This window comes from Heteronotia binoei, chromosome 10 (genome assembly GCF_032191835.1).
Source record: "Heteronotia binoei isolate CCM8104 ecotype False Entrance Well chromosome 10, APGP_CSIRO_Hbin_v1, whole genome shotgun sequence".
NCBI lineage: Eukaryota > Metazoa > Chordata > Lepidosauria > Squamata > Gekkonidae > Heteronotia > Heteronotia binoei.
In genome coordinates, this window is record NC_083232.1 from 99,744,541 (window position 1) to 99,769,914 (window position 25,374).

At 45.2% G+C, this 25,374-nt stretch overlaps 2 protein-coding genes across 2 annotated transcripts in view; one reads left to right on the plus strand and one right to left on the minus strand.

The window, feature by feature from the left end:
• Positions 1-1,704: 1,704 nt before the first annotated feature.
• C10H18orf21 (chromosome 10 C18orf21 homolog) lies at positions 1,705-10,526 on the plus strand. The gene is made up of 5 exons (XM_060247840.1): positions 1,705-1,893; positions 3,403-3,425; positions 3,997-4,199; positions 5,925-6,094; positions 9,277-10,526. Exons 1-5 carry the CDS (start codon positions 1,817-1,819, stop codon positions 9,428-9,430), a joined length of 627 nt encoding a protein of 208 aa, XP_060103823.1. The 5' UTR covers positions 1,705-1,816; the 3' UTR covers positions 9,431-10,526.
• A 4,007-nt stretch (positions 10,527-14,533) lies between these two features.
• The window catches only part of RPRD1A (regulation of nuclear pre-mRNA domain containing 1A), a 38,257-nt gene continuing 27,416 nt past the window's right edge, over positions 14,534-25,374 (minus strand). The window contains exon 7 of the mRNA XM_060247837.1: positions 14,534-15,203. Within this exon, the coding sequence (XP_060103820.1) occupies positions 15,054-15,203 (150 nt within the window). The 3' untranslated portion in view covers positions 14,534-15,053. The remainder of the gene's footprint in view (positions 15,204-25,374) is intronic.

Genomic DNA, 25,374 nt, shown 5'->3' on the forward strand with positions numbered 1-25,374 from the left:
GAAACCATTCTTTGTACAGCTACTAGACACTAGTTTTCAGATGTGTTTGGTAGACAGGATCCAAGAAGAATTTTATTTGGATTATTTCTAAATATTACATTCAGCATGAGTCACACGTATCCTCACCCATTTGTTCCATGTGCTACAAATCTCAGCTGCTTTTGAAGGATTGCTGCAATGGATATGACAAGTGGATGGATTAAACTTTTGATTGGATCTTTTCTTGAAGAACATCTCCTCCTTCCCAGTTGGTTTCTCTTGTTGGCAGCTACCATAAGTGCCAGTCTAATGAATGTATGAAACTCCTATCCATCTGATAAGTGAGCTCTAATTCATCAAAAGCTTATGCTACAGTAACATTTGCTAGCTTTTAAGGTTCCACAGGTCTCTTATTTTGTTGCTACAGACTAGAATTACTTCCCCTCAGGGGTCATTTTGTAGAAAAATAGGTGGTGGAGCTCATCCAGGGATTGTTATGCAGCTGCACCTACTATTCAACGGACAAGGTAGGTAGGTGGGGAGGAGGAGGGGGAGCCCTCAAAGGGGTTCAGGAACTGTGCTCCTGCTGAATTCAAGGCCTGCTCCCCCTCAGGAAAGTCCTTCCATGTATATATTTCAGTCAGTGTTGCCAACCTCCAGGTAGGGTCTGGCGATCTCCTGGAACTAGAGCAGGTCTCCAGACAACAGAAATCAGCTTCGCTGGTCAACAATGGCTACTTTGGAGGATAGACTCCATGGCTGGCCCCTCCCTAGGTTCCACTCCCCAAACTTCCAGGGCATCCCCAGCCCAGAGCTGCCAGTGCTGATCTCAGTGGGTTCTACAGCCGCCGAATGAATCCCACGATCCGCTGAACGTCTCGTTCCTCTTCGTTCTGCTCTTGGACGGCTCCGTGTGCTTGGCAGACAGAGCTCCTTTCGCGTGAGTGGCTGCGCCGCCAAACTAGGGTTGCCAAGTCCAAGTCAAGAAATATCTGGGGACTTTGGGGGTGGAGCCAAGATCAAGGCTGTGACAAGCATCATTGAACTCCAAAGGGAGTTCTGGCCATCACATTTAAAGGGACGACACACCTTTTCAATTCCTTCCTTCCATAGGAAATAATGAAGGATAGGGGCACCTTCTTTGGGGGCTCATAGAATTGGACCCCCTGGTCCAATCCTTTTGAAACTTGGGGGGTATTTTGAGGAGAGGCACTAGATGCTATACTGAAAATTTGGTGCCTCTACTCCAAAAAACAGCCCCCCCCCCTGGAGCCCCAGATACCTATGGATCAATTCTCCATGATTTTCTATGGGAATAAATCTCCATAGGGAATAACTGGGTTCCCAGCAGACATTTCCCTCCCCTCCCCCCGCTTTCTGACGACCCTGAAGCGGGGGGAGGGCCTCCAAAGCGGGGGATCCCCCGCCCCCACCTGGGGATTGGCAACCCTACGCCAAACTGCTCCAGCAGGGCAGCCCCATCCCATCCCATCCCCTGCCGGGTCCATTTATGCCAGCCGCCCCAAAGAGCGGCTGCAGCCCCGGCGCCTGCGGCCCTGGCACGCCGCCCTCTCTGCAGGCTGCAGGAACGACCTCTGGCCGGCTCAAGCAGGATCCTGCCTGGAAGTTCCAGCCACAGAACGCTGGAAAAATGGACCCCCTCCCCCGTGACGTACAGCTGCGACAAGCCGCACCCTCCGGCCCCGGAACCTTGGCGCCGAGGCTCCTGTCCCCGTCCGGAAAGGTGCTGCAGACGCTGCCGTCCCCTCCCGCCCTTTGTTTCCGCTTCCGGCGCCTGGAGCCCGGATTTCTCCTGCGGCGGCGGCTGAGGAGCGGGATGGGGACGCGGCGCTTTCTGGAGGCGGCGGCGGGGCGGATGGCGGCGGCGTGCCCGGCCCAGGCGCGGTTCTTGCGGTAAGGCCTCGCAGCCCCAGCAGGACCTCCGGGGGGGAGGGGCAGCGCAGGCAGCCGGCACTGTTGCCAGCCTCCAGGCGGGGGCTGGAGAGCTCCCGCAATTGCAAGAGGGCGCCTCGTGATTCGTTAATTGTTTAAAACATTTCCTCCCCTTCTGCGGGGAACGGAAGGCGGACTTCATGGCCATTGTTGCCTTCCAAGGCCCGTCCCTTTCCTAAGCCCCCCTCGCCCAGACTCCACCCTCAAATCTTGGGGTGTTGAAGCCTGAACTAGCCGGTCTTTTTTTGTGGGGGCATTTTATTTCCACTTGCATCTCCGTTTTGTTGTGACGCAGGTTAGGGGAAGAGGGGACTGGCCTGAGGCCACCCGGTAAATGTAGCTTCAGGCACTGATTTAAACCCGTTTCCCAGACTGAGGCTAACCACTATCCCGTGCTGCCTAATAAGTGGGAGGGATCAGGGCACGTGCAAATCAGAGCCCTTTACAGTTTTGAACTAGATAAATCTACAGAGTTTTCATGCCAGTTTTCCTTTATAGACCTTGCAGCTTGAAAAATTGTGGGAGAAAGAAGAAAAGGGTAGTGGAAAGAGTTGACCTAAAATGTGTCATGGATTAGATTGTCCAGCTCCACCATTTATCCTTCACAGAAAGTGAAGTGTTTACCCTTGCCATAAAGGGTGATTAACATGCGGAATTCACTGCCACAGGAGGTGGTGGAAGCTACAAGCATAGCCAGCTTCAAGAGAGGGTTAGATAAAAATATGGAGCAATGGCTATTAGCCACAATGTGTGTGTGTGTGTGTATGTATGTGTATATATATATATATATATATATATATATACATACACGTATGTATGTATAATTTTTTTGGCCAGTGTGTGACACAGAGTGTTGGACTGGATGGGCCATTGGCCTGATCCAACATGGCTTCTCTGATGTTCTTATAAAGTTTCCATCAATGCACTGACAAGACCCAGATCTGCTCTGCATGCTCTCCAGCCATATCCCACGAATGCTTATGCTTAGCAGTACGTATTCCCTTGATGGGAGTTGTTTTTGCTTCATAGACAGTGTGAATGGCATATTTACCAAGCTAGAAGTTTAACGCTCCTGTTTAGCACCTCCAATAGAGGTACCCTTTACTTGTCATACAATATTAATGTAAGAGGACAGTTGTTAGCCCATATGGAAAACAGGCATATTAATGGCTGCTGATGAACTTCCACTTGCAGAGGCACTGTGCTTCTGAATGCCAGGGCTTTGTGACTCTGGGGAGGCCTTCAGAGGCATCTCATCAGCTTCTGTGGGAAACAGATTGCTAATTTAGGACTGTTGGGCTGATTCAACAGGATTGCTCTTATGTTCTTATGATGATTGAGAAAATCTACTTGGATTGCTCAAAAGGCAAAGTACAATGATGACTATTTGTATCTATGAAACAGAAATTATAGGCTCAGTGGAACTGGTACTCATTTATACTCACTCTTTTTTTTTTGCCTTTTTTACAGATGGACACTCAGCAACATAGAAGGTGGGTCACACGAGAAACCTGCTTTGTTAACCAGCAGAGGGGCTTCATCCCTGGGAGTACAAGGCTCAGTGCTAAGATGCGGGTTCCTTCATCATTACTTTTTTTGTGGTCACTGATTCCCTGGGCTGCCAGGGTTGGTAGCAGATGCAAGCAAGTCCTCAGAACAGAAAGCAAGAGACTAGTAGCACCTTAAAGACTAACGACATGTCTGGCAAGGTAGGGGCGTTTGTTAAACCTACTCACTCCAGATCTGAAGAACTGAGCGGTGACATACAAATGTTCATCCCCTGCCACAAATTTTGTTAGTCTTTAAGGTGCTACTGGACTCTTGCTACCAATTCTTATCTATCATCGGGGCGTCTATACATAATTCTCTTTTAGATGTGGAATTCTTGGGTTCTTGCTGGGTTTTTTTTAACATTCTGTCATTGGATGTTACTAGGCCTGTGAGTCTGAGGAAAGGGAGAGAAGCCTCATAAGTCCCCAACCCCAGTTTGAGAAACCCAGGGCTAATCAATAAAATATATTGGGGAAAGGAGCAATTTCCTAATGTCACTTCTATTATTTGCAGGCAAAAAGACAAACAATGCAGGCCAAGTGTGCCCTTTCTGTTTCCAGTTTCTTCTTCCTGGTAACCACAGGGTACGTCTAAAGCCCAAAATGAGAATAACTCCACAGATACAGAAATTACTTCATCGAGAAGCAAATAAATACAAACTCAATTTCAAGCAAGGAAAGCTGCTGAAGAGATACAAGGAATCAAAAAATGTTCTGGTAAGAATACATGTCACTGTCACATGGGACAAAATAATTCTTCCTGTCTTGTGAAGCATCTCTACACCATGGCTTATAGGCTGAAGACATATCGTGTGACTCAAAATTCTGATGAGAAAATAGGGAAATTCACTGAGGGTGTGTGTCAGAAATGCTGTATGGAAAATTCATATTACAAAAGTTAGTGTTACTCCTCTAAATATACAATTATGGTTTAGATGCAGTGCCAAATCAGAATTTTTTATTATGCCATTTATTTGTTTGTTTGTTTGATGGATCACCCTATCCTCGCTAGTGTCAGGATCTGGGTAATGTACAACAAGATGTACAGTATGTCACAGAAGTGAGTACACCCCCTCACATTTTGTAAATATTTAAGTATATCTTTTCATGTGACAACAATGAAGAAATTACACTTGGCTACAATGTAAAGTAGTGAATCTACAGCTTGTATAACAGTGTAAATGTGCTGTCCCCTCAAAATGACGCAACACACAGCCATTAATGTCTAAACTGCTGACAACAAAAGTGAGTACACCCCTAAGTGATAATGTCCAAATGGGGCCCAAAGTGTCAATATTTTGTGTGGCCACCATTATTTTCCAGCACTGCCTTAACCCTCTTGGGCATAGAGTTCACCAGAGCTTCAAAGGTTGCCACTGTGAGTCCTCTTCCACTCCTCCATGACGACATCATGTAGCTGGTGGATGTTAGAGACCTTGCGCACCTCCACCTTCCATTTCAGGATGCCCCACAGATGCTCAATAGGGTTTATGTCTGGAGACATGCTTGGCCAGTCCATCACCTTTACCCTCAGCTGCTTTAGCAAGGCAGTGGTCATTTTGGAGGTGTATTTGGGGTAGTTATCATGTTGGAATACTGCCCTGCAGCCCAGTCTCCGAAGGGAGAGGATCATGCTCTGCTTCAGTATGTCACAGTACATGTTGGCATTCATGGTTCCCTCAGTGAATTGGAGCTCCCCAGTGCCGGCAGCACTTGTGCAGCCCCAGCCCCTAAGCCATGGCCTTCAGCAGGAAACACTGACGAGAACACAACCTGTGCGCCCAGCTCCTTCACCTTCTGACCCAGAGCCACATAGTCTTTTCTAATACGTTCAGGGCTATTACGGGCAGTATCGTTCGTTCCCACGTGGATCAACAAGAAAGGATAGTAATCTGTGGGCTTGATAAGTCTTCCAATCCTTTCTGTCACGTGCTGGATGCGTGCACCCGGCAGACAGCAGACCTCTCGGGATGATAAGTCTGGTCGGCACACTTTGGGCTCCACCCGTCTGAGCAAGGAGTCTCCAGTCACCACCACCTTCCTCTTCCCATATTGGGGAGCAGAAGCTCCAGGCTTCTTATCCACAGAATCCTGAGAAACTTTCTTCAAGCTTCATGGAGGCTGGGGAAGTAGCCCTTGTTCCAATGGTTCCAAATCAGTTACTGTGTCTTCTTGATCTTCCCTCTGTCCTTTCCTGCTTTGCAACACTTCTGCCTTTCTTGCTTCTTTATTCCCCCTCCCCCCCCCCCCCCCCCGCTTTTGGAGCAGCTTCAATGATGGTGATGTGACAAAAAGATGAAACTTCATCTGCTGTCTCTTCTGAAGGCATTTTGAGCAGGCTGTTGCTGACATGAATTCTCACAAGATTAGTAATTGCAGCAGACATCCATTTTTAGCAGTGGCAGGTTTAATAGCTGCCTTTTTCATTTCTTCTCTCTGTAGCTAATCACTTGCAATATATGCAAGAAAACAACCAGATGCAATGGAAAAAATAGAAGATCTTGGACTGTGACAACCTCAGCCTTTGAGACTCCATCACTTTTTAAGAAAACCACGCCTTCTAGCTGCAGTAACTCAGGATCTCAAAGAAAGAAACTGTCGCCAGGTTCCAGGTATATATTTCCAGTTTATAGAGCCAGGATAGGTCAAGGGTCTCCGACCTTTTTTTTGAAAGAAATAGTGCTCATTTAGCCTACAGGCCTTGAGCAACGTCACAGTGGATACAGCAAAAATAGATAGTTTAAATAACCAACCAGTCACCATACTTGAGGTCCTCTGAGCTTAATAAGCAAAAAAAAAAATAAAAAATTGGCTACAGCCATGTCTACCAAGAGTTCCCTTAACCTTTTGTGGAGTTGATAGCCCTTCATTATCATGGATGAGAGATTAGTCCACAAATGAAGGACAAGAGTTGGTTTTTATGCCCCGCTTTTCTCTACCCTAAAGAGCCCCGTGGCACAGAGTGTTAAAGCTGCAGTACTTCAATCCTAAGTTCTGCTCACAACCTGTGTTTGATCCCCGGCGGTAGCTGGGTTTTCAGGTAGCTGGCTCAAGGTTGACTCAGCCTTCCATCCTTCCAAGGTTGGTAAAATGAGTCTTCAGCTTGCTGGGGGGAAAGTGCAGATAACTGGGGAAGGCAATGGCAAACCACCCCATAAAAAGTGTGCCGTGAAAACATTGTGAAAGCAATGTCACCCCAGAGTCGGAAATGACTGGTGCTTGCACAGAGGGGACCTTTCCTTTTCCTTTCTCTACCCTAAGGAGTCTCAGACCAGCTCACAATTGCCTTCCCTTCCCCTCCCCACAAGAGTCACCTTATGAGTGAGCTCTGAGAGAACTGTGACAGCAGCGGAAATAGCCCATTCCCAGCAATGAGCTGCAAACCAAAGCAAGTTATAGGGACTCCACTGCATGCTACTGTTAAGAGTTCCTCATGTTTATTAATATAAGCAGTTGTGTTCCCTGTTTGAACAAAGTTTGAGTCCCGTGGCACTTTCAAGACCAAAAAGGGTTTTGCACACAAAAGCTGCATTGATTTTAGAAGTGCTGCTGGACTCAAACTTCATTCTGCTGCTTCAGACCAAGGTGGCTGCCCTCTTGAATGTGACACTGGAGAAGAACGGGGGCCCATCGGGGTTTGAGGATGTCTGCCCGATAGCCCTGCCCCCTCCATACTGTTCACAAGGGACACAGCTGCTCTATGATGCATAAGAGGGAGGTCAGCCACAATGTGGGGAAACGGTCCGTGCCCCTGGGCAGGATGCAGCTGTCAGTACCTTGTCCTTGAAGGGCCAGCTGCAGGAATGGAGCTGAGTTTCTTGTGGACGTTGGTGCCTGCAGTCATGTTTACATATGTAACTGCTGTTGAGTGACAGCTGCCCCAGCAAGGGGCTTTCAGGACAAGGGAGAAGCAGAGGCGGTTGGCCGTTGCCTTCCTCTGCACAGTCTTCCTTGGGGGCCTCCCTTCCAAGTTCTGATGAGACCAGACTATACCATGCTGTACGTGAAGTGTTTGCCCTTCTCATTCTTTCTGTTGTGCAAGATGCCCCCTCACAGAAGTCCCTTCCTCCTTCTGTGCACTTATTGCAACTCTATGACATTTAATATACAAGATCTGTGTCAGTTTGCTGATTCTCATAGGCATTATGCCGTAGTTCAGCGCAAATCTAGGGAAGCCATACTTTCCACTGTGGCTGGAGAGGAGACATTTTTCTGGGACCCATCGTTGACTTTGATGTATGTGCTTCCTCACCTCACCTCTTTGGCAGGTGCAACTTCAGGTTCTCCCTGGGCTGGATTCCTGCGAGCACAGGATTCAGACTGGCGTCCTTTCCTCTCCTGCCACATTCCCAGCTCTGCCAAGTCTCTTCCATTATTTTGATGGCAGTCTCTCTGGCCTTAAGGGTTACATCACTGGTAGCCTCCTGATGACAGAGTACAGGTGTCCCTTACGCTGGTTTATTTTTTAAAAGATGGATTTTATTTTATTGAATCTAATCCAATACAAAGGGAGCATAGGGAAAATAAATAATAAAAATATAAATCTAACATACAAGAATCCAGTTGAGATCATTGGATGCATATAGCAAACGGTTTACAAAAATAATACATAATATGTTAGGTATTAAGAAATAGCCTACAATTCCTTCTATTAGACAAAAAGGAAATATTCCCAAAGAATTCCAAAACAGGGGCCCAAAGCAAATTATAATCTATCGCCAAATCAGTATCATTTTCGAAGAAAGGTTTTTCCATTGTCTTACTCATTACATATTGGTCCCATAACTTATCATACCACATTTCAATCGTCGGTGTGGGGGTTTCCAGTTTTTAGCGATCGTCATAGGAGCTATCGCCAACATTGTCAAGATTAAAGATTTCTGATTTTTACTCACAAATTTATCAGGCCAGATATCAAATAAAAGAAGTTTAAGATTTGCTGGAATGGTTAGATCAAATATGTTTTATTTGCTCTAACACTTTATTCCAAAAATTTGACATAGTTGGGCATTTCCCAATCGCTTTCCTCTAGCCTTTGAGATAGCATTAAATGCCAACTTTTAATATAAGAGGGTGGATATGGATATGAATGAAGAGAGTCAATTAAATAATTATATATTTTAGAAAGCAAACCTTTCTTGCCAATGCCCTCCTCTTTAAGCAGGACCTCAAATGGCATCAATTCATATCTAATAGTTTCTTTCCTCTGAAGAGAGTGGACCATCTGAAGGTATGGATACCAATTGATATGGGCTCCTAATTTCTCGTCTGCTTGTTCCTTAGCAATAATATTGTTCCCTTGAATCCACTCCCCAATTCCATTCAACCTTACACTGGCTTATATGCACTTTTCCATGGTATTCTAGCAGAAAGGGATTTAGGAACATTAACAAATTATTATTTATTTGCAAAATTTCTTTTCCGACTTCTTGTGCCCTTACAAGGGCAGCCAAGGTGGCTAACAATTTAAAACATACAAGATAAAATCACATAATGAAACCATTAAAATCAGCCCTCCAGAGAGCAGAATCATTCTCTGTATATCAGCTGAAAGCCACAAGCTCCAAAATAAGTTTGTGGTTCAGTTTCATTTTTAATTTTTTAGTCTATTTCTGTTACTTCGACCTGCAAGATTGTTCTGGCAGTGTGAATATATATGAATGTTTCCTTTGAAATATATAATCATTTTAATGTGACTATTTGTTTATGCAAGCATTTGTTTTGCACCTAATATTTATAAATGTCAATTCAATTATTTACAGTTCTTAAAATTTGATATAATCTTCCATTTCAGAACTTCAACACCTGGACAATCAACACCTCATTTCTCCTCCAGCAGTCCCAGGAATGCCAAAGCTAACTTCACTCGATTGAAGAAACTGCTTCGCCTTGAAGAAAACAAAAAAAATGATAAAGGGAACTTCAAGAACTTCTTAACTTCACTGTAAAATCTTAACACACCATAATTGAGGCTGTGAAAAGTGAAGGAATGGAATCTGTTCCCAGAAGTGGTACCTTGTTTGTAGGGGGATCATTGATTGGTAGAAGTGCTCACGTTGGGAATACTGTCGTGTGGTCTGTGTAGAGCTGGCTTGGAAGACTATTTATGAAGTGCGACCACAACCAAATTGGTGCTGCTGAACTGCTAACAGAATTTCCAGGAATATATTACGCCTGTTTCATTTTCTGGACCCAGATATGGATTTCTACATGGTTCTGGATCTGCGGTATTTCAAGATCTTCTCCCACAGAGCCGATTGCTTATGGAGACCCTGCCCACCCCAGAGATTCTGCTGGGCCTCATCCCTTCTCAAAGATCTTTTGCTTGTGGCCAAAGAGGCTCCCTTTTTTCTTAGGGTGCCTTTGGCATTTCAGTGGCTGCCCATACTGCGTCTGGAACCAGATGTGTAATTTCGGGCCAAGCGGCATGTGGCTTCGGGGTCCAGGATCCGTTCCCCTAATGTGTGGTTGATGGCCAAAAGACAGCCACTGGGGAGGCAGAGAATGTGGACTGGGCAGCAGCATGAGGAAGTGTCTTTGAATTCGTCCAGGTTTTGTATTTAACTGAAATAGAATAACTGCTGATCTCTTCAGTGAGCTTCACTTGCAGCCATAACAGTGTAACTATTTGGGATAAACTAAAGAATGGCAATTAGCAGCAACCTGAGTCCTGTCGTGTAACACCGCAGCTCTGTAGTTCTATGATAAAGTCATAACTGGGTGAGGACAAGTATCCAAGCGAACCATTGCCATTTGGGCACATAGGAGAGCAGCTTTGTTCCTGATGGAGCTGGGAATAGTGGAGAGTGGGGGTGTGTGTGCTGCTTTTCCAGTTGAAGCTGTACTTAAAAATACATCCGTTCTCAGAACATTGAGTTAATACGGTGTTTTTTCTTTGAATGGTGTCTGCCACTTGGAAATATTGACTATATTCTTCACAGACTGTATCTAGCGTGTTCAAAGTACAGTTGGCCTTTGATTGCTGGGTGGGGGTGGGCAGTGGGGGAGAGGAGCAAGTGCAATGCAATAAAACAGCACAGTAAATTTTTTTGCACTTTATTATTTTCAGTATGAAAACATGCTCTTAAGAGGATGGAAACGACAAGTTCTGGTAGTGGAATAGTTCTACACAAAACAGCAGAATTTATGTACATGAGCATGCTCCCTGGAGCACTCATGATGAATGACAGGTATTCAGACAACTTTGAAAGTAGAGCCCTGACCTGGGTAACCCAGGCTAGCCCAGTCCTGTCAAGTCTCAGAAGCTAAGCAGGGTCACCCCTGGCTAATATTTGGACAAGCCACCTCCAGGGAATACCAGGGGCTTGACACAGAGGCAGGCAATGGCCAACCACCTCTGAAATGTCTTTTGCCGTAAAAACAAGTCTACCTCGCCACCTAGTGGTGCACAATGCTAAAAGAGCTAGAACTTCTGGCTGCAAGACAATCTTAGGATCTCCTGGCTTTACTAACACAGACTGCAATACAATAATTATTATTTGTAATTATGAAAGTAGTTTGACCCTGTTTATCTCAGGCAGGAGGACCTGCTCCACCATCTCCATCCACCCCATCACAGAGCTTTGGAAAGCAAAGGTAATTTCAAAAAACACCATTGGGCTATTGCAGACCTCTGCTTGAACCAAAATTAAATCTTTGGATCCCAGAATCAAGACTTCTTAACAGTAAGAAAGATAAGACGGACTTATTAAGAAATGATTACAACAGTCCAAGTATTTGGTAATGGTATTATTAAGCGTTATAGAATGCATTTGGGATTTGCTCAAAGAGTGGTCTTGCTAAAGTCAATTACTCAACCGTTTGGTAACTTTTCCGCGTGGGTGTGAATTCTGCATCAGCATAGTGCGGCTGCTCTTGATGGTTTAAGCACATTTTCCATCCACACCAGAGCACCTTGGGGGACGGAGGGAGGGACACAACACCAAAGCATGTTATTGTATTCACAGCAGCAGGCACTGAGAGTTTTATTTATATATAATAGAGGTTGAATAACAGACGAGTCTAGATCAGGGGTGTCAAAACATGCTGCCCAGGGGCCAAATCAGGCCCCCAGAGGGCTCCTATCAGGCCCCCATGCAACTGGCTGTTAACTGTTTCATTCTCCCTCTCTGTTGTTTCCTTCTGCATTTTCTCCATAGGCTGAGGCTCCTCCCTCAGGGAGGAAGCTGAGGAAGGCAGAGCTTGTTTTTCCAAGCTCTCTCAATCACACAGCAGAGCTACTGAGCCAAGCCTCCCTTTCTCCTCCTGGTCCCCTGGGGGAGAAAGGAAGGAAAGGGCCAGAGTTTCCTTTGCCCAGTTCCCTGGATCCCATGGAAGATACAAAAAAAGCACCTTTAAGACCAACAAGTGCTAACCTTTAAAGCATGTTTTAAGGGTGTTTTTTTTTTTTTAAATTAATTGTGTTTGTGTCCTTTATAAAGTTTATAAAGGTAAAAGGTAAAGGTAGTCCCCTGTGCAAGCACCAGTTGTTTCCGACTGTTATGTTAAATATGTTAAACTATTAAGACAGGATTCTTTTTAGTTTTAGAAACTGAACAGCTTGTGCTTGCAATGACACATATCTGGTTATCCCTGAATACTTCACAGACTTGTAGAATTTTTGCCGAAGGTAAATATGATTTTTTTTTTAAATCGAAAGTAATATTTAGCAACACTGTACTCTTGATAGTTCTGTTAAACAGTTTCTCAAAGGGGGGGGGGGGGATCACATGGAGCTTCCATACCTTGAAGAGTTTCTTGAGTATTGGCAACAGATCAACATGCAAGGGATATTTCTCTTTTCCCCCTAAATAGTTCCCTGTATATTTGCCCACTAATAACATGATTATTTGAGACAGCTCTGTATCAGTTTGTTATATTTGATTAAGTTTTATTCATCAGCATTTATATAACAGCCCAGCTGCTTTGATCCTATGTATGCTACTTGAGATTACCATTGACCTGTCATTCACCTTGTTAAATGAGTTCAGCACTGTGTTTAGCTGGTGCACATTCATAAGCTCAGCTATTGTACTGATTATTCCCCTTTCATTCCATGATTAAATATTCTCAGTAAGTTTAAAAGAGTTTGTCATTGAAACTCTGGTTTCACTTGACGTTCACAACAGCCGGTTAGTAATTTAGTTTTGTGGAAGGCAGCCCTAGAACTAGTTCAGTTTTTAAAGAATCTATCTAGGTAAACCTTTGTTGCTGAAAATAAATCTCAGTTACCTACTGTGAGTTAACATAACTGGGCAGAATACAGCTAAATACTTTTGTGTCCAGCTAAAATCAACTTGGGTTAGCCTGTTCTACCTTCTGTGTACTTGAGTGTCTAGTTTTTTTTTGGGGGGGGGGGGGTAAAGACAAATTTCAGGAGCTGATACACTGTTTTCCATCCAGAAAGAAGATCCTTATAGAACTGGTATAAGCTGGAAAATCTGAGCAAAATATAAATGCAACTTTCCTGATGCTTTATAAAGAATGTTGCTTTCATCTATTTTCTACATATTTTAATGAAAGAAGGATGGTAACATTTAAATATGGCTTATCAGTTATGTAAGAAGTGTTATGCACATGGACAAATATTGTGCAACTCACATTTTCCAGGAACTACACATAATTCAAAGTACATTTTCTATTTAAGCACATAAACTCACTGAAAGTAGTTGGATGTGCACATAATGAACTGTGCTGGATAATTCCCAAACTTTACAAAATAGCACACAACAAGTAATATAAGCAGCTATAATTGTGGTTGATATTCCAGACTAACACAGCTACCTGGACTGGTTGGCCCTAGCTAGCCTGATCTCAGATCTTGGAAGCAAAGTTTCCACCTGAGCTATTATTTGGATGGGAGACTTCAAGGAAGTCCAGGGTCGCTATGCAGAGGTGTAAACCACTGTGGGTGCTGCAAAGGAGAAGCAACTAAAGAAAGTACTGGAGCCATTGTTGCCTTATCCATAAACAGCAATTGTACTTCATCATACTTAAGACAGCCATATTCAAATTAGCATGCTTGGTGCAAAAAAAGATTGTTCACCCATTGGCATCCAGTGTCTTTCAGAAGATAAAATACTTAGCCCTAATTTGGGGAGAAGGTTGAAGGTTGTTCTGCCAGATGACAAGGCAGTGGTGTGACTTCTTACCATGTCCCTCATAATATGGAAGGCAGGTCTTCCCATCTTACTGCTTCACTCACATAACCTTGCACAGCATGAATGCATTTCTAACAGGAGCAGCAGCCTTCCTTGGTGACCCAACAGTTCCTCATTAGAGAAAGGAATCTGTCCCAGGAATCTTCCCCCTAACAAATGGATCATTCTAAAATATCATGGCTGTGTGCCCGATACATTGAACGCTGGGGGCCCAAAACTTTTTCAGCCTTTGGGATTCTGGCTAAGGGTAGTGGGGGTCCAACCACAAAATGGCCACAATAGGAAATGAAGCTGACAACAAAATACCTGCTATAAGAAGACCGAAAATATTAGGGAGTGAGGTCACGCGTAACTCGAGTAGTAACTCTTCCACGTTTCAATCAGAAGCCCTGTTTAACAGGATGCCGTTTAACATTAATATATTGTTGAAAACTATTTCCTTGCCTACACAAGCCTTCAGTCGCACAGTGAAGCTCCTTGTGCAGTGGTGGTCAGGCTGCTGCCTAAGCAACTTTTTAAAAATCTGCACAGCCCACCAGAGCTCCCATGGCCAATAAGAAGTCCTCAGTTCAAAAGCCCCACCCACTTTCTAAATGTTGGGGCCCCCAATTTAAGCACTTTCAGGTTTTACCAGTGTAATCCTAAGCATGTGTATGCAGAAGCAAGCTACACTGAGGTATGTATCCCAATCTGTATCTTATTGTCATACGCAAAATACTCCCTTGCTGGCAAGTGTGTGTAAAACTGTGTAACGAGGTTTAGCCTGCCGAGGAGGCAGGGGTGGGGAATGGCCTTCCAGTATATAAAACTCACCTCCCAAGAGAAGACAAAATATCATTTTTATCAGATTAAAATGCTAAAGCACAATACTTTGAAAATTAAATATGGTCATTTTTGGTCATTCAATGTATTTAATACAATTTTACATTCACGTTCAAACATTTTTAATAACAGCATATTATGTAAATTATTTTTTTTCCCGAGAAGGGGACCTATGACTCGTGTTTCAGACATCATTTCAGGGGTTATCTTTTATAAGCAAAAGGATCCATTTCCCTGGTTTCCCACTTGCAGCTGAACTGCAAATTCTTAACATGAACACTTTGCTTTATGTTACTGGAACGACGTCTGAGGAGGTGCATGTAGGCAAAATCAAAGTAGAACCCATTTTCTAATGGGGGAGGCATCTAATCAAAGTGAGTACAAAAGATAATTACAATAATTGCTCTTTCTTTAACATAATACACTGATGCTGCCTCTTACAAACATAGTACCTGTTTCACCACTTGTCAGTAAAAGAATTAACCAACATTTAACAAGTCATATAAATTAGAACACATAGGGCTATTCTGAACAAACATACAAAAATAATATCAATCCGTTAACCTGACCCCGGCAGAGCGTCTGAATGTCAATCGTCGCTGTAAACATCCCCGGCAAATGGAAGATGCACTTGGCTTCCTGTAACGTTGGGGAGCCTCGAGAGGTCCGGAAGGCTCTGGAGGCGTGACTTGAGCTCCTTCCGTACCTGAGAGACTCTGGCTAGCTTGTGCTTGTATTCCTGCAAAGTCAACAAGAACAACACCTTTATTGTAGTCTCTGCCACAACCCCTCGGATTTTTCTTGGTGCTGCAAAATGCCTGTCCGTCTTCCTCAAGACGGACAGGCATCAAGACAAGCTAGAAAGCACAAAACTGGCTCTTTGTGACCTCTGCAGGCCCATACAAAGAACTGGACATCCATCGGCCATTTGCAGAACTTGGCCCAGGTACTCAGGAGCACCTTTCTGTGTCCCCTGGGCACATTCTGCTACCTTTTCCTCATACAAGGGAGGGTGGAGCCCTCTTTACTATTAAACATCTATTCTCTGATTCCCCCTCTGCTCAAACACACACAGGCACAGATGAACCAGTGAAGGTGTGTGTTTTATTTCTCAGATACCTTGCTTATTCAACAGATTATTTTACAATAAATTTTTCCGGGATAACTACCGGTTTTAACGTGGCATGGTGTTTTGAAACAACTGCTTTCTTGTTTAGATTTTTTTTTAAAAAAACATTGTTTAAAGTGTTTATAACGTGTCTCTACAAAAAAATACCTGAGGTGGCAGGCGGTGGGGGGAGGACAACAGAACAGTTTAAAACGGGTAATAAAGCAGGCCGATCTTCAAAACCCTTAAGTTCAATAGTTAGAATCAAGTCTGGCAGCACCTTAAGAATCCACCAAGGTTTTCTGGGTAGAAGCTTCCAAGAGTCCAGCTCCTTTTGTCTGATACGTGACGAAGAGAGCTTTGGCTCTTGAGTGGGCAAATATTGTGGTCCAAGGCTACAAAGGAATCCACAGGTCAACAGCTACCCAGAAGCAAACTGGCAGTTAGTGTAAAGGTTTGTAACTCGGATGGATGACATGAATGAGTTAGTTACATCTGCTAGCTGTCTAGCTCTTGCATTTTAACCAATGAAAACTTTTGAGTAATCTTCTGCAGCAGTACTATGCTGAATATAATGCTGTAATCTAACCTGGATGTGATCAAAAAGTGAACGGTGTTCAAATCCCTAATTCAGACAGTATGGGTTGGATCCAGACTAAACTAGCAATTTCTGCAAATTCACCATTCCTACTGCAGACACAAATCCCATGACTCGGGTCCACACTCTCCCAGCCAGGTGTAGCATTTGATGGAAACTGGTGGGCAGAAGCAGAAGAACTCCAAATTTACCCTGGATCCGACCCTTGTTTAGTTTCATGGGGGGGGGGGTATTGTGCAGGGGGTGTACTAGATGATCCTGGAGGTCTCTTCCAACTCTATGAGTAGATAAAATTGTGAAAGATGTAACGTCTAACCTCCAAACTACATTGGAAAACAATTATCTCATGCATTTACTGGAAAAATATGTTGTCAGGTTTTTCATTTTTAGGATGGATTGGCCTTAGTTGTTACCTTCATAGACTGGAAATTATTATCTGGGTTGGTTTTTTATTGAACAAATTGTCATCAGTTAAAAACACTACGTTATTACATTTTAGAAGATCCCACAAAAGTGTTGCTTTCTCACTTCTGACTTTCTCACTTTGGGGCAACAGAAATCAAACTACCGCACATGTCTATATCTGATAGATCAAAACCTATTATTTACTTCACAGTATCAGTTCACATGGGTTTCAAAATCAAGTAAGTTATTTATATGTTACGAAATAATGTGCGAGATCTTTGCAAGGCTCATGAAATTATATATATTTTCCCAGTTGGAGCCACGTTGGGGTTGGATCCACCGGAGGACAACTTTCTAGCCTGCCCCCTCTAACTGCAGGCCAAAATGCCCCTGAAGAACCGCAGTGGGACAGGTGGAGGTGCTGACGAAAGGCATGTTCTGAAGACAGAATTTCTGCCTGCACCAAAGCAACCATCTCTTGGTTTGGGGATATTACAGCCCTCAAGATTAATGTTATTCCGAGAGTTTGCCATTATTCTCATACCGTTTTCTGCTTTAATTAGCTGTCATTAACTTTTGACAGAGTATGCCCAGAACAAGACTGGCTGAACCTACCATGCAGAAAACCAAGGTCCAAAGCAAATGGTGTTTTATTATGCTAGTTGAGGGGTCCCCAGCCTTTTTGTGCTGGTGGGCACCTTTGGAATTCTGGGTGGTGGGCACAGCCACAAAATGGCTGCCACAGGAGACAGAGGCAAACACACAGAGGAAGCCCAAGTATAGGAGAGATGAGTGGCAATTGAAATAATATAACTGGGAAGAGAAATGAGAGCAAATAAGACAAACACTGTGGTGGCAGCAGCCGCTGAAACATTATTTTAATCTGCAGAACCAACTGGATCTTTAGTGGCCAATCAGAAGCCCTGCAGGGCAAGGGCCCCAGCTCATCCCTCCCCCTCTACAAACACTTGGGAGGGCATCAAGAAAGGTGTCCACAGGCCCTGCGGTGCTCACAGGAATGACCCCGGGGACCCCGGCGCTAGTCATCTGAAATTCCTGGTGTGATGGTTCAGGCAAGACTTAAATCACCCGCAGTGGATTGTTGAATGATGCTCTTTAGTCCCCTTTGTCTTTATCAATGTTTGACTGGCTTTGAATCTCAAGTTAGCTGATACCGTGGAATAATAGCCCTTTGTTTCATCAGATGTAGTCAGGCACAATAGTTTAAAGAATGCAGTCTATTGCTACAAGGTCGTGAATTAAATCGAGTACTGCATGAACAGAAGCAGCAGGAAGTATCATCTACAAATGGCGAAATTCTGAAATTATTTGCACCAACACTCTAGATATCATTATTAGTTCTAATAAGAGATAGTAAAGATTCAGTGAAGGCATCAAAAGTTGCTGTTGTTTCAAATATTTATCTTGTTGGCTAATGATAGGGAGTTAATTCAAAACTAACCGAGACCACCAGTCATGTTCCACCACCTGCCGATTCAGTCAACAATCTGCTTGCCGACTGAGCTGTTGGAGGTGTCCAGGGTGTGTCTGTTTTGCATGACGACACGGCCTGTCCCTGCATGCTGAAAGCCATAGTGCTGGTTGACGCTCTCCATTTGAACAGCTTGCCCCATGTTCACCATTTTAAAAATTGGAATTGCCGCTATTTTGCTATTTCCATTGGTAGACAATATTCCCGGAGTCATGGTGTAATAGTGTGAACTGGTTCAAAGGGAGCTGGGCACAATTACGGATACATATTTGTACTGACATCAGTAAAGAGAACAATTGGACCATCTATTTCGATGCTTCTATCAACAGCTGCCTGACCCCCACTACTGATCTGCCACTGCCTCCAATTTGGGAAAGCATGTGGTTAAAACGAAAACAGTCTCCCCAGTATGAGCCAATTTACAGCATCACACCATTACTCCAAGCCAGCATTTGTGTCAAGCAGCTTTGAGCCTGCGCAATAGCTGCTTATTGTACAAGGCCATGTTGTTTCAATCTCAGTTCTTGCAACTCAGCTGCAGTAGTGATTTTTTTTTTTTAATACCATTGCGCTATTTCCATCAGCCTTGCATTCAAAGGAGTTGAGCCAGTTAAATTCACCAGGTGGCTAAGTCAGCAGCATTCTAGTTATGAATACTGCCAAGAATTCTGAGTGGGATACAATATTTGTTTGTGGTATTACTGATTGGATGGAATTTCTTATGGATGCAAATTGATACCATAATAAATTGAGTTTATCCAACTGAAGATAAGAAATGCTGGAATTGTTCCCAAGTAAAGGCAGATTTTATATATATATATATATATATATATATATATATATATATATATATATATATATATATATATATATATATATATATATATATATTTGGCAGAACTGTCAGATGATAACAATTTTTTTTGGGGGGGGGGGAACATATATTATGAAATTGGTGGTGGGCTATATAAAATCCATATGCTCAAGTCGATCATTTGCCCAAGCTTGCATAAACTCCAATCTATACTCTAATCCAGAATCTACTTCTATTCAAGTAATAGCAGAAACCCAGCATTGTCCAGAATCACCTTCACTGTCAAAGCAGCCTGTCAAAGTTTGGCAAATGACCAAGATGCTGCGAACTGCTGACCTTGATAAAAGGTCAATCCTGAGCAGTTACATCCTTCTAAGCCTGCTGAACATGAATGGACAAGGCACATCAATTTCAGGAAGAGACTCAGAGAGCAATGCTAAGGACAAGTCAAAATCCTACTCAGGTCTATTCAATGGGTCTCATTCCCATTTTAAGGAAATTGTACAATGTTGTAGATTGTTGTTTTATTATGTAATCTTTGTATTTTGTATTATGTTGTGAGCCACCCTGAGCCTGCTTTGGCAGGGAGGGTGGGATATAAATTAAATATTATTATTATTCCCAGAAAGTCTTTACCGCAACTGCTGGCAGAATTAGAGTTTTAATTGCTGTTTATCATCGTTTGCTCTGGGAAAGGTTTCCAAAACTTAATAATTACTTGAACAACGTATAGATCAGAGGTCCCCAAACCCCGGGCCGGGGACCGTTACCGGGCTGTGGCCTGTTTGAAATGGGTTGCGCAGCCTCGCCGCCACCCCCCCCCCCCCACGTAGCACCTCCTCTTCTCTCCATTTTCACCATTTTAAGGCAAGGGAAGGGAAGGAGACAAGGGCAGCATCACTTGCTGCTGCTGCAGCAGTGGCTTTCCCGCCCATCAGCTGATTGGCGGGGGAATGTCAGCCTGGGAGGCACTTCATGGCCCCTTCCCCAGCCTTAAAATGGGGAAAAGGGGGGGGAGGCTGTGAGGGGGGGCAAGGAGGGAGGAGGAAAACGGGAGGAGGTGGCGAGGCTGCTCAGGGGGTGAAGGAGGGAGGAGGATATGCCATTGGGGGGGGGGGGGGGCTGAATTGGGTGCCTTCACCCTGCTGGCCCTGGTTGGCAAGCCAGCCCTGGGGCTGGTCCCCGGAACCAAAAAGGTTGGGGACCACTGGTATAGATAATAGCTAAGAACCTGCAAGGACTTGTGGGAGAGGCATCTCATTCACTCCATTGTTTCTTCCGTCCCGTCTCTAAAAGCTCCTGATACTGGCAATACCACTGCATCTACTATTTGGGTCCTTAACCTCCCTTCTCAATGGATTTTTTTTTTTTGTAGACTTCATTTTTATGCAAACCTAGGGCTTTTTCCAGTTTTATATAAAGATCTGTCTTGTCTATCCACGGTTCTGATCTCTAGATTTAAGTATCCACAGATCTGATCATTTTGCAAATCAGCTATATATATTCTTCTGGCTGCAATGCAACTGGATTGTGACAGAATTGACAGTATTTTTTAAGGATTAGGCTGATAAAGTGCAGGGTGGGGGAGTAGAAATGGACAGGCTGCTATCTGGTACCCCAGATACCGTATTTTTCGCACCATAAGACGCACCCCGCCTCCCCCCCAAAAAGTGGGGGGGAAAGTGTGTGCATCTTATGGAGCGAAGGTACCTTCCTTCGTCGGGGGGGGGGGCGATCTGCTGCCTCCGCCTCTGAACCCGGCGCTTCCCCCGCGCCTGCCTGGCTCCAGCTCTGATGCTTACAGCAAGCGCCAGGATCGCTCCCTCTGCCCTCCGATCCCAGTGCCAGGCAGACAGGCACGGGCACGGAGGAAGCACCCGCCCCCTCCGCAAACCCAGCGCTTCGTGAGCGCCGGCTGTGGAGGGGGCGGCGTGCTTTCTCCGTGCCTGTCTGCCTGGCTCCAGCTCTGATGCTTACAGCAAGTGCCGGGATCGGAGGGCAGAGGAAGCGATCCTGGCGCTTGCTGTAAGCGTCAGAGCTGGAGCCAGGCATGGAGGAAGCACGCTGCCCTCTCCACAGCTGGCGCTCGCGAAGCGCTGGGTTTGCGGTGGTGGCAGCGTGGAGCGATCCCAGCGCTTGCTGGAAGAAGCTGGAGCCAGGCAGGCAGGTGTGGGGGAAGCACTGGGATTGGAGGCAGAGGCAGCGGATCGCTCCCCAGGAGGAAGGTGCGTCCTATGGTCCGGAGCGCCTTATGTTCCGAAAAATACGGTATCCTGTTCTGTCATTAAAAGCTCTGGGATACCATGCAGCTAGCTCACAAAATCAGTGCATGAGATCTTAACCACTACCCTACACCTGCACATTAGGAACAGCTTCTCCTGCTGAGGATCTGTTCACTAGCTGCCAAAAACATGGAAGGCTGAAAGCCCTCTCAGGGGAAAACGGCAACCAAGACACTGTGGAATGAGCTACAAGGGTATTTCCTGGACGTTCCTGCTGATGGTTTCACTGGAAATGCATAGAATTGTTACATATACACTGGGAGGCAGGGATTTTAATTTATTTGAGCTTCCACTCCAAACCACCAGAGCACAGATATTTCTCCAGTCACATTGCCTGAGGCTACTCCTGCTACTTGTGCCAGGAAAACTAACTGTGCTGCAAGGTGCATGAACAGCAAAGGATCCAAGACTTTCACCAAGGCAAGTCATATGTAACTTATGGGTCCCAAGATACAAATTTAAAAAATGCCATCAACCTGTGGATATTCATTTGTATTTTACAATGTACACTGAGGACAACTTAGTTCAGTGGTTTCAGTCTAGTGCAGGGGTAGGGAACGTTGGCTCTCCAGTTGTTTTTTGCCTACAACTGTTGTAGGCAAAAAACATCTGGAGAGCCAACGTTCCCAACCCCTGCTCGAGAGGCTAAATTCAAGGAATATGTTTTAAACTTACATTTTAAATACACTATACAGTAAACTGACTTATTTTAATTCACGTTTACATTTTTCTCGCTCAACCTTTGTGGTACCCAATTCAGTTTTGGGGTAGGGTTTTTATCCCTCCTCCTTTGATGTATTCCCATAATACCAAGCCACGCATCTACAGCCTTCTCTTACCATTTTCCTACATAATCAGAATTAAGAATGCAAGGTTAAAAAAGAAAGGAGCATCAAAAACGGACAAAAAACCCAAAAGAAGGAACTGGACCAAAAAGGGAGAAGATTATAGTCTTGGTTCCAGTGGAACGCAAAGACCTGCAAGAAGAGATGAGATATGCAGGTGACAGCCAAACAAAGGCCCTTTCCAGAAGCTTTGCAGGTGCATTTTTATTTAGGCGAGATTTGGGTCAGAAGGGCCACAGCAGTAAAAGGTTGGAGATGGGGGCTTGCCTATAACCCAACAGGGTTATTACTGCTGCTCAAACCAGCAGACGGCAATATATAAGGAAAGCAGGAAGACTTGAAGGTTGCTAGACTAGTGGGAAAATATGGTCTGATATGTATTCGCTTCTGGCTACTCATCCTGCCGCTCTGACTGGATGGCCCAGGCTAGCCTGGTCTCATCAGATCTCAAAAGCTATGCAGAATCGGCCTTGGTTAGTCCTTGGAGGAGAGCCCACCGTGCAAGACCAGGGTTGCTACACTGAGGCAGGCAGTGGCAAACCACCTCTTGTTTTGAAAACCCTGCAGGGTGCCATAAAGACGGCTGCAAATTGTTGGGAACTTTACACTCAATTGTAGCAATTCTATGGCACATCACAGACGGTTGCATTCAGCATTTTCTTGGGTGTGAAAAAAGTCCCCACAACTTACTAAAAAGCACAAGCGTTGACAAGGCAGAGCTTGCTGCCCCAGAAATATGGGTAAAGGAATGTGCTTTGCATTCCATGTCATGCAGGCCTCTCAGCAAGCATGGCGTGTTTCTAGGGCTGCCAGACCAGCGTGAACAGTTGGGTGGGTCAAGGGGGCTGCAGTGAAGAATGGGAAGTCACCACTCCACCCCCTTCAGTGAACACTGCTCCACTGGCAGGAGGAGGAAATTTCACCCTTTCCCATCCTGAACGCAGCACATCAAAATGGCATGGCTCTTCACCCCTTTCTTGGGGAGTCAAAAAGGAGTTCTGGGGGAAGAGGGAGAGAACTGTGGGGAAAATCTTTCCATTGGTGTTTGTTGCATACCAGCCCCTGCATTCTGATAGACTGTAGGACCTCTGGGGAAGTCAGCTACTGAACCCTGGTACCAGAACAGACTTCTTTTCTCACCCACACACACCTGCCTAAAAAACGACAATCAGTGGCCCAACAGGTTGGCAGGATCTAGACTCCACTTCCAGACCTGAGAGTTTGGGGGGGGGGGGACTGGACCTCCCAGCGTGGAGTTGATGAGCCTCAGGTGCCTGCTAAGGGCTTTTCCCCACAGGTGTCCCAGGGCCTGGAAGCGGTAGAAAGGCAGCAAGGTCCATTTCAGAGCCACAGGTGGAGGTACCAGGGACAATCCCCTATGTGCAAAGTCCAACATTACCAAGATGGGAGTCTTAGCTTGTTCCCACGGTAATTAGGGTTCCCAGCTTTGGTTTGGGAAATTCCTGGAGATTTTTTTGCGGAGGGAATTTGAGGAGGGCAGGGTTTGGGGCCAGGAAGGACCTCAGTAGGGCATAATGCCATTGGATCTCCCTTCTAAACAGCCGTTTCCTTCAGAGGAACTCTCTCTATAACCTGAGACCGGCTGTAAATCCAGAAGATCTCCAGCCACCGCCTGGAGACTGGCAACCCTCACAGTAACGCTACTCTCTGGACCTGACCCAAGTGCTTCAAGAGCCCTGCAAGATGTCAGAGGAAGCCTCTGGAAAGCCACAAACTCCCCCCCCCCCATCAAGATACAGCTGACTTATGGTGACCCCGTAGGGTGTTCAAGGAAAGAAGTTTCAGAGGTGGCCCCCCATTGCCTGCCTCTGCATAACAACCTTCATCTTCCTTGAGAGTCTCCCATCCCAGTACGGATCTTCAAGCTCTTAAAGATCTGGCGAGGCTGGGCCAGCCTGGACCCTCCAGGTCGGGGTCTTGAAGCACAAGCAGTGCTTTGAAGCCCCACAAACAAGGCGGCAGGCCGGGGAGCTGGCCGCCATCTTCTGCTCCAAACAGTGTGCATCCCCCCGCCTCAAATATAAGCCACGTACACAAAAGAAAGCTCGACAGACAGCTCTCACAGAGTCTAACCCAGGCCTGTGGGCTCCTTTGGAGTTCTGACTCGAGGTGGGGGGGGGGCCACAGCCACGAAATGGCCACTGGGGGGATGCATGGAGCCAAGGACACACACAGAAGCAGCCCAAGTACAGGGGACACGAGGCATAGATTTTAAAAATACACTGGAAAAGAACCAGAGAGCATCAAACCAATATTGTAGCGGCGGCAGCTGAAACATGATTTTAAACTGCCCGGCCAACCAGAAGCCGCTTGCCCCCCCTCTACTTTTTAGATACTGAGTGGACACCAGGAAAGGTGTTGGCAGGCACTATGGCACACCCAGGTACCACACTGGGGTCCCCTTGTCCAACTAAAGCAGGCTCAGAAGCCAAGGAGCAGCATGGCATCCTCTGCCTCACTCATGCCGGGAGGGGGGGGGCAAGAGGGATGGGTGGAGGCCGGAGAACCAGCTCCACTCCTCTTCAACCCACGAGCCGCTGCTCTCCATGTGAAATGGCAGCCAAGCGACATTTCATCAGTAATTAGCGGCCAAAGGTGACTACTTGGCTCTTCAGATGTGCCTCTGCTTGTCCCACTCCCCAGAGAAGGGGCAGGCTTCCTCTATGGACCTCACTCCTCTGGTGTTAAGCACTCTGGGGGTTCCCGAAAGACCCCAAGGGGTTTGCAGAGGCATCTACAATCCAAGCCATTGTACTTGCACTCTAAAAAAAAAAAAATCACTTTTTTCTTCCTTCCGTTTGCTGTCTGGAAGTTAAACAGAGCAGAAAAAACAAAGAGGTGCAAAGGGAAAAATAATCTTAAATAATCACATAACCCGATGCATTTCACATGCAGCTTCATCAGGGAGAATCTATTGTGAGAAAAAAATATAAAACTAAATTTAATACATCCTGAGCCTGCCTTGGTGGGGAGGGCAGAATATAAATCTAATAAAACAAACTAAATCATTATTTCAAAACTGATAAAATGCAGAACAAAAACCATCTGGTAAGAATTCTTTCCTTAGACAGCCACCATCTACATGTGAGAAACAATTCACCTCTGGGTCAGTTTCTCAGAATTAGAAGAAACTGTACTAGATTCCAGGTGTTTCAGATTGAGGCTTTGTTGCTGCAGAAAAGTTTGGCAGACAACAGAGGTGCACAGTGAATCTTGCAAACATCTCTTGCCAAGGCCGCAGCTGAAGACAGAAGCAAGGTTTTAAGGGACAAAAAGAAAATGACTTTGGAAGACTTGTATGCCATTTAATTTACAATTCTGTAAATGCAGTCTTTAAAAAGAGCA

Coding starts and splice junctions, on each gene's coding strand:
- C10H18orf21 (XM_060247840.1), top strand. CDS start 1,817: ATGGGGACGCGGCGCTTTCTGGAGGCGGCGGCGGGGCGGATGGCGGCG. Junction 4,200..5,924: donor AGGAATCAAAAAATGTTCTG/GTAAGAATACAT, acceptor TTCTCTCTGTAG/CTAATCACTTGCAATATATG. Junction 6,095..9,276: donor AAACTGTCGCCAGGTTCCAG/GTATATATTTCC, acceptor CTTCCATTTCAG/AACTTCAACACCTGGACAAT.